This window comes from Triticum dicoccoides, chromosome 2A (genome assembly GCF_002162155.2).
Source record: "Triticum dicoccoides isolate Atlit2015 ecotype Zavitan chromosome 2A, WEW_v2.0, whole genome shotgun sequence".
In the NCBI taxonomy this organism is placed as follows: Eukaryota; Viridiplantae; Streptophyta; class Magnoliopsida; order Poales; family Poaceae; genus Triticum; species Triticum dicoccoides.
Genome location: NC_041382.1, coordinates 128,019,991 through 128,029,617, shown reverse-complemented (window position 1 = coordinate 128,029,617; position 9,627 = coordinate 128,019,991). Strand labels below are relative to the sequence as shown.

The 9,627-nt window shown below is 45.4% G+C and overlaps 1 protein-coding gene across 1 annotated transcript; it reads left to right on the top strand.

Annotated features, from left to right (window-relative positions):
- The first annotated feature begins 6,789 nt into the window (after nt 1–6,789).
- Nucleotides 6,790–9,353, top strand: LOC119353777 (probable calcium-binding protein CML13). Its single transcript, XM_037620452.1, has 7 exons — nt 6,790–7,009; nt 7,324–7,441; nt 7,532–7,568; nt 7,657–7,684; nt 8,059–8,211; nt 8,844–8,946; nt 9,054–9,353. The coding sequence occupies exons 1-7, from the start codon at nt 7,007–7,009 to the stop codon at nt 9,116–9,118; spliced, it is 507 nt and encodes a 168-aa protein (XP_037476349.1). The 5' UTR covers nt 6,790–7,006; the 3' UTR covers nt 9,119–9,353.
- Nucleotides 9,354–9,627: the final 274 nt, after the last annotated feature.

Sequence of the window (9,627 nt, the reverse complement as noted above, 5' to 3'; positions counted from 1 at the left end):
AGGGCATATTTCCTTTAGATCTCATAGGAGGAGGAGGAAGAAGACGCCTCTGATTGAAGCATTTGTTGGCATAGTGACCCTTCTGCTGACACTTGTTGCACGTGACCTCCGAGAGCGGACGGTGATACGGAGCACTTGATCTTGGAGCTTGAGACGAAGTATTGTTCCGAAAGCCAGGGTTGGGTGGGTGGGAAGATCCATTGTCTCTTCTGCTGATAAGGCTGACGGAACGGAGGAGGAGGAAGCCAATACTTTTGCTGCTTAGCCACTTGAGTTGAGGAAGAAGGAGTTGCATCTCTGACTCGCTTCTTGGAAGCATCGCACTTGAGTTGAGCAGTGTCTTGCTTCATTGCCATATTGTAGAACTCATCGTACTTCTTCGGCTCAAAAAGGACGAGAGCTAGTTGGAGATCTTCTCTGAGGCCACCCCTTAACTGGTAAATCATGCTCTTCTCGTCAGGGACGTCTTGCTTGGCGAAACGAGCGAGCCTCTAGAACAGAATGTTATACTGGTAAACAGACAAGCTGCCTTGCTTCAAGTTGCAGAATTCCTCATGCTTGCTTTCAACAACACTCTGAGGAATGTGATGAGCTTTGAAGTTTTGACGGAATTCATCCCAGGTAATCACACGGCCTCCTCTGGAATCTTTGTATTGCTGAAACCATTCTGCAACTTGGTCTTTGAGTTGGAAGGAGGCAAACTTGACAAAGTCCTCAGGCCTGACGTTGCTGCACTCGAAATGCTTGCAGATATCCACGAGCCAATCATCAGCGTCTGAGGCCTCGACACAGTTGCTGAAGGTCTTTGGCTCGTTAGCAAGGAACTGGTTGAGTGTAGCAAACTGATTTTGATTGTTGCCATGGCCATGATTCCCTTGGTTGCGCTCTTGCAGAATTTGCATGATCAGCTGCGTGTTTGCATTGGTAGCGGCCATCACAACTTGCCATGCCTCCGGAGGTGGAGGTGGTGGTGGCGGATCCTGATTCTAATTCTGACCCTTAGCAGGAGCCATCCTGAAGAGGGTGACATCCGTTAGCATCTTGACAGACAAATATTTAAGCTGAATCAAATGGATCGAAATTGCACATATAGTCTTCACATCCGAACAAAATGAACGAACGCATTCCAATCGACATGGTCGCACTTCCATAAATTGAGAAGCCACTTAGATAGAGGTAGAAGAATAAAACAACAAGGTACAGACAAGAGCAAATACTTGGTAAGGATTACCCAATCACAAACCAAATATCCGCGGAAGAAGAACTAGAGCTACAAGAATTCCCACCCATGAAACTCCCGAACCTTTCCGGTTATGCAATCAGGTGTTGGGGATACAGGGGAATCATAATATCTCACCCAAACCTAGAAAATCCTACATCCAGTTGTATCCATCCTTCAACACATAACCAAGAAAACTTTGGAAATCATTTACCTCAACCTTCGAAAAGCATCCGTTATATGAGTTACGGCAATACTCCCGAACTCCCGTCCCAGTACTGGGTGGCGTCGAGGTTATCTCACCAACAACTGCATAAAAGAGATTTTCAATGTCGGCGAAACTCAGGTATTCCAGAATTGCAACGATAAAATTGTGACGACAACACCTCGGAGCTCAACTCCCCGGGACACTGCCACAACCCCTAAATGTCAGGAGGCACCAAGAACAATATTCTCGTCACAAAACCATCGAAACGATTCCAAGATACCCGCGTGATCCTAATTTTTTTTATGAAATTTGAGAAGAGAAGAGTCAAAACTCTACGTCAGGATGCCCACCAGAGCGACGAAGGGACTGAGGAGTAAAAAGAAGTCCTACTCTCCGATATATATAATCCTAAATGACTCAAAACATTTTTCTAGACTCAACAACGCCATCGGTTCGATCAAGCAGGGGGCTCCTAAGGTCGGGGAAGGCTCTGATTACCAACTTGTAATGCCCTCGATGCGGTTATATCTCCCACGTGTCGAAGCACGACTTAGAGGCATAACCGCATTGAAAGCAATGTCGCAAGTGAGGTAATCTTAGCAAACAACCCATGTAATACAATAAGGGAAAAGATACATAGTTGGCTTACACTCGCCACGTCACACAAATACATAAATAAGTCATTACATTCATCCAATACACTCAAAGGTCCGACAACAGAACCAAAATGAAGATAAACCCCAAATGCAACATAGTCCCCGATCGCCCCAACTAGGCACCACTACTGATCATCTGGGAAAGACATGTAGTATCGTCCTGAGTCCTCATCAAACATCCACTTGAGCTCAGTTGAATCACCTGGAGCGGTATCATCGGTCCCTGCATCTGATTTTGGAAGTAAACTGTGAGTCACGGGGACTCAGCAATCTCACACCCTCGCGATCAAGACTATTTAAGCTTATAGGAAGGGTAAAGGTATGATGTGGAGCTGCAACAAGCGACTAGTATATTTGGTGGCTAACATATGCGCAAAAGAGAGCGAGAAGAGAAGGCAAAGGCACGAGTGACAAACTATGATCAAGAAGTGATCCTAGAACAACCTACGTCAAGCATTACTCCAACATCGTGTTCACTTCCCAGACTCCGCCGAGAAGAGACCATCACCGTTACACACGTGGTTGGTGCATTTTAATTAAGTTAAGTTTCATGTTATCTACAACCGGACATTAACAAATTCCCATCTGCCCATAACCGCGGGCACGGCTTTCGAAAGTTCAAATCCCTGCAGGGGAGTCCCAACTTAGCCCATCACAAGCTCTCACGATCAACGAAGGATATTCCTTCTCCCAAGACAATCTGATCAGACTTGGCATCCCGGTTACAAGACATCCTCGACAATGGTAAAACAAGTCCAGCAACACCGCCCGAATGTGCCAACAAATCCCGATAGGAGCTGCACATATCTCGTTCTCAGGTCACACTCAGATGAGCGCTCCGTACAACTAAAACCAAACCTTGAGTTTCCCCGAGGGGGCGCTGCAAAGGGCTCTAGTTTGGACCAACACTCGGAGGAGCACTGGCCCGGGGGGGTTTAAATAAAGATGACTCTCAAGCTCCGGAAACCCAAGGGAAAAAGAGGCTAGGTGGAAAATGGTAAAACCAAGGTTGGGCATTGCTGGAGGAGTTTTATTCAAGGTGGACTGTCAAGGGGTTCCCATTATAACCCAACCGTGTAAGGAACGCAAAATCCAGGAACATAACACCAATATGACGGAAAAACTAGGGCGGCAAGAGTGGAACAAAACACCAGGCATAAGGCCGAGCCTTCCACCCTTTACCAAGTATATAGGTGCATTAAGATAAACAAGATAATATTATGATATCCCAACAATAAACAAATTCCAACAAGGAACGATTTCCAATCTTCACCTGCAACTAGCAACGCTATAAGAGGGGCTGAGCAAAGCGGTAACATAGCCAAACAACAGTTTGCTAGGACAAGGTGGGTTAGAGGTTTGACATGGCAATATGGGAGGCATGATAAGAAAGTGGTAGGTATCGTAGCATAGGCATAGCAAAATAGCGAGCATCTAGCAAGCAAATATAGAAGTGATTTCGAGGGTATGGTCATCTTGCCTATAAAAGTTCTCAAAGTTGCCTTGATCCTCGTAAGCGTACTCAACGGGCTCCTTGTTCATGTACTCGTCTCCCGGCTCTACCCAATCAAGAACAACAAACAAAAGGAACACAATCAACCACGTGTAATGCTCAAGCAACATGATGCAAACATGGTATGATATGCGTGATGCGATATGTGATGCATATGCAAGATTTTCAAAGGAATGATAGAACCTGGCCTCAACTTGGAAAACCAAGAGTACCACTGGAAAGGGAAGGTGATTTCGGTCGAAATTGATATAAAGATCACCGAAATCGGATGTACGGTTTGGAAATGGCAAGCAAAACAAATATGGCACCGGTCTGCGATAAACAACAAGTAGCCTTCTAAATGCATCACGATAAATAAGCTAATGCACTCAAACATGACAACAAAATACATGACAGGGATCCACTCACGATGCTTGACAAAATATGAACACTGAGCTACGGCTAATTCACTCATTAACAGGTTCAAACAAGCATGGCAAAATTGCAAAAGATTACTGGTTTCAGACTTAGTGAAATTAACAGCAAGTCAGGAATTTAACATCAGGAAGTAAAGTTTAGAGCACGATAACTACATGCTACAGTAACATGTCATGGCAAATCAAGGCATGGAATGAAGCTACTCAAAGCATATAACAAAAGTCCCTTAGTGACCATGAGCCAAAAGGGATCAGAAAATACAATTGCAAGCATGTGAACATAACAATTAATGAAAACAGATTCAGACTTAGTGAAAAACTGGAGCATGCAAAACAGATATCAAGTAGACATGTTTACGAGCTCGATGCACTCACTACGAGGCATTGCATGACAAACTAAGCATACACCCAGAAAATAGACATGGCAAGAACAATAACATAGCGTGCATGGATCAACAACAACAAGCTCGGCAAAATCGCTAAACATGTTAACAATCTGCCGGGAACATTTTATAGTAAAAGTAGAGCTCGATTGACTCAAGCTAGGGTACTCCATAATTGCAAAAAAAGACATGGATGGATAGAGCACAACATTATCTACAAAACATCCTTACTGATCATGCTCAAAAGAGGCACGAATCACTAGGAAACAACATGAACATATGGCATAAAAATAATGACAGGGCAAGGACTTAGTGAAATTCTAAGTCCCTGAAATCAGCATCATTGAGTAAGCTACTTTGCATGCTTGTGCTAGTCACCATAAAAATCACAAAAATACATGGCATACACCCTTGTAAAGATGGCATGGCATTCTTCAAATCACATGTAGAGCTCAGGATCATAGCATGCACACATTAATCATGGCAAAAATGACAAAAATGCATTTGCTGAAACAGATCTGAAACTATCATTACATAGCCCTCTTCCAACATCATTTCAGGCATCAAGATGAGCTCAAAAGGAAATAATCCAATGAGATGAAATGATGTACTTGTCGGGGCGAACATTTTGATATGCTACACGCATGAATCGGAGTCACGATAAGGAAGTTATGGCATGTCAAAGTATGCAAAAAAAAAACTAGGGTTTCGAGGGGAAAAAGTCAACCGAGGGGATTTCCAGATCTGGATCCGGTTGCACTGTAGCGGTGCGCACTCCGAGGTTCATCGGAAACCTGTTCGCCGGAGATCGCGGAGGAGGCTGGAGCTGCTGCCGGGGTCGAGGGAGGCCGGAGATGGTGAGGAGGGGCGGCGCCGGCGTTGAGCTCCTCCACGGGCGCGCGTGCTCGTAGGGGTCCGGCGACTGGCTCGGGCGGCGCGAGCGCAGGGCGGTGGGCGTGCTCGCCGGCGATCAGGCGGCGGAGCGCGGCGTTCCGGCGGATCGGGGCGGCGCGGAGGAAGAAGAAGGCGACGCGCGCGGGGCAGCTCGGGCCCGGTCGGGCGACGGGGGGGGCCCGGCCTGGGCCTCGCGGGCCAGCGGGGTTGAGGCGGCGATGTGGTCACGCCCGGAACAGGTGGCGTCGTCTGGTTGGTCGGCGGCGGCGGGCGGACACGTTCGATACCCGAATTTTTGTCCAGCGACGGCGGGTGGAGTTTCTCTAGGGTTAGGGGGAGAGGAGACCCGGGATTTTCGTGGAGGGACATATTTATAGAGGTAGAGGGAGCTAGAAAGCTCCAAATGAGGTGCGGTTTGTGGCCACGCGATCGTGATCGAACGATCTATATGGTGGAGGAGGTTTCGGTGGGTTTTGGGCCACTTTGGAGGGGTGTTGGGCTGCAACACACGAGGCCTTTTCGGTCCCTTGGTTAACCGTTGAAGTATCAAACAAAGTCCAAACGACACGAAACTTGACAGGCGGTCTACCGGTAGTAAACCTAGGCCGCAAGACAAGTATCGGTCTAATTCGAAAACGTTTAACGCCCGCACATGAAAAGAGGTAGAAAGGGACACCGGAGGACATAGGAGCGCCGGAATGCAAAGCGGACAACGGGGAAAATGCTCGAATGCATGAGACGAACACGTATACAAATGCAATGCACATGATGACATGATATGAGATGCATGACAAAAACAAAACAACACGAAGACAAAACCCGACAACGAGGAAATAACATAACTTAGTGCTGGAAACGGCAAGAGTTGAAGTACAAATAATGTAAATTACATCCGGAGTGTTACAACATGATGGGCAGAGGAACCTCCGACGCGCTCAACGTGTTTGACAAAATGAGATGCCAAACCTGGTGGGTGTTAAGCTTTGTTGTGAAGTCCTAATCATATGCATGTATGCAACCAAACGCCGGATGAAAATTGCATCTCGGTGACATGACCCTCAAATGCAGGCAACCAATCAACTGATCATCTACGTTTTGACCCTGTTTTTGTTTATCCAGATCCTGCTCAGCTTGGCTCGTTTTTTCCCTCTGAGCCAGGCCCGACAGCGAAAGCAACTAAACACGCCCTGTATGAAGCAAAATTAAATTTCACTGCAACATAATCTTGTGCCACGCCGAAAAGTCATCCACCATCACCGTCACCAAGACAACGCTGAAAAAAGAAGGTACCTGTCGTCATACCTTTGGAGGATGAAGACTTCATCCAAAATCCCAAAATTTCTTAGTTGCCCCAAAAGGAGTCTGCATCAGGCAACATGGCTTCTGATTTATTTTCCTTTGACTGGAATTTCCTTTATTTTGCTTTTCTTACGACGTAATATGTTTCACTCCAGAAAAATAGTCTCGGACACGTCAAGCGCGGTAAAGATGCGAATTCGATCTCCCACCGGACGCGGCCCGGTCCAATACCTTCGACCGTCCAGCCCTCTCCGAGCCCCTCGTCCCAAGCAAACGCCGACGCGTCACAGCTCCTCCTTCCCGACCAGATCGACGGCCGCCTCACCCTCATCGTTCTTCCCCTCGGGCACCGGCAGATCCACGCGGGCGGCGACCCTCTTCGTCGGCGGCTCACCCTACGCGACGCTCTTCTCTAGCCATGGTGAGCTCCTTGCCCTCCTCTCCCTCTAGATCCCCTTCTTCCTTGCGAACTGTCGCCGCCGAATTCGGGCAGGCACCGAGCCCGTGATCCGTGTCCGTCGCTTGCAGCATAGGCGGCAGCTGTTTATATTGAATTCCTGTGCTAATATAAAGCAGCTATCTTTGAAGATTTAATTCCCTGCATGAACATTTACACAACGGTTATCCTATTTGCCGGAATGATTTGTTATGACCTTTGCTGATAATCTCGACTGATATTCTGATAACATCATCCTGCGCATTGACCCGCTTCTGGTATGTCTGCTTTTATTGTAGTCTACAATCAAGGGACAGACAAGGAGGGAGAGGCCTAGGACTCGCCCCCATGGCCTCACGCAACAGAAGAGGCAGGAAATAAAGGAAGCATTTGATCTTTTCGACACCGATAACTCTGGTAATGAATCTGTTCCTTCACTGGCCTGGTTATTCCCCGATGCAATATTGGTTAGTTGGGCTGATGTTCTTCAACGTGTTCGCATTGCAGGAACCATCGATGCCAAAGAGTTGAATGTTGCGATGAGGTACTAGTAATTTCATAGTCATTGTCATTTTAACGCCATTTTCTCATGTAAAAAATAACGGCCCTAACTTTGTTGCTTTTGTTTGTAGAGCCTTGGGATTTGAGATGACAGAGGAGGTACAGTTCATCCACCTTGCTAGCTCTTTCGTTTTGCATTTCCTCCCACCTTACCAGGAGAGCTTGTAGTTGTCTTGCTCCTGTTGGATCATAGAAATGATCAAACATCCATTGCAGATAAAGTGGTTAAATTTTGCTTCTTGAATAAGTAATGCAATACTCGATGAACATTCCTAGAAGGATAGATAATTGACCTGCATTGCAATTCTTAATTAATGACGTTTGTTATCCAAACATGTTCTTTTTGGTATATATTTTCTCTCACCTTAAAAATCTAGCTGGTTAATGAATCCTTCCTTTACTACTAGGGTACTCTATAATGTATTGAGGAAATCCCTCCTACTGACACTCCACCCTGCTTTTGGATAATGCAGCAAATCAATCAGATGATTGCTGATGTTGACAAAGATGGCAGTGGATCGATAGATTATGAGGAGTTTGAGCACATGATGACTGCCAAGATTGGGGAGAGGGACACTAAAGAAGAGCTTACAAAAGCGTTCCGCATTATTGACCAAGATAAAAATGTAAAGTTTCTCAATATTCCTTTGTTCTACATATATTGTTGAATATGAATCTGGTTCACTGCAACTTTCCAGGTTATAAACTGGTTAGCTTTACTTTATCAGACAAATTGGAATTTTGCCTTTAGCGGACAATTGACCATTTTAATTCTTTCAGATGTTTAATGAGTTGACTTGTTTTCTTACTTCTGGATGCTTACTGGTTCGACCAGTTTCATAAATAGTTAAAATTTACTATTCCCTCTGAGTCACAATCTAAGTCGTTTTAAAATCTTTAATACAGAAAAAAATATCAACTTCTACAACATTTAATTGATACCTCTAGATTCATGGGGAGATATACTTTCCTAATGTATGTATACTTAATTTATCTAAAGCAACATACTTTTTGTAGAAATTAATGGTTGAATATGGTTGAATTTTCCCCTTGGAAAACCATATTAGTCTAAAACGGTCTAGATTGTGACAGTAGTACTGGATGCTTTTTGGTGGTTTGGTGCAGAATGGCAATTTGATATCTTTTCTAATGCTAGGTGGAGCTCAATGTGTGAATGAAACACATACCTATTTTGTAAATCTACCATTGTTTGAACAGAGTGTTGCCATAACTCTAGTATGCTGTGTGACTCGTGCAGGGGAAGATTTCAGATGTTGATATTCAGCGCATTGCCAAAGAGTTGGGTGAAAACTTCACTCTCCAAGAGATCCAAGAAATGGTTCAAGAGGCAGATCAAAATGGTTAGCCATTTCATCTCACTTTGCTGAGAATGGAAGAGCTTCATTTTTCTGAAACTTTATCCTACTGGAGAATCAAGTGACTTAGCTTCATTTCTGTCCCATCACAGGTGACGGCGAGATAGATTTTGGCGAGTTTGCGAGGATGATGAAGAAGACCAGCTATGGCTACTAGGCAGGGATGGCATCTGCGAGCGTCTGGATCTTTGTGCAGTTGTTCAATAACCACCGCGTGTCTGTCTGATGTATTTACTGCTCTGTTTCCTCCGAGCGATCCTGTTGAACTCTGTACTTGTTATGGTAACATAATATCTCTGCGATGGAGGTGTCCGACCGCACCATCATCTACCCTGTGTTTTCACAATGTGGTGATCTGCAAAGTATATGATGATCCAGGTTTGCCATAGCCAGTTGGTGTTTACCTGACATTTGGCTGCCTCTTGACGTTGGCAGTGTGAGTTGCTGAATGAAATGGGTGGTTTGGCACTACTGGATGGTGCTCGCACATTAGTACAGGAGAGCAAGCTCGGTTTATCAATAGCCCTCAGGCACCAAGAAAGATGAAACTGGTGGCTGGCTAGAAACAAAGTTAATACTGGCGAGAAGAAGCTTAACTTAGGCCCTGTTCAGAATCTCTCTGCTCCACTCCGCGGAGCTCGGTTTGAGCAGCTCCATAAAAAACTG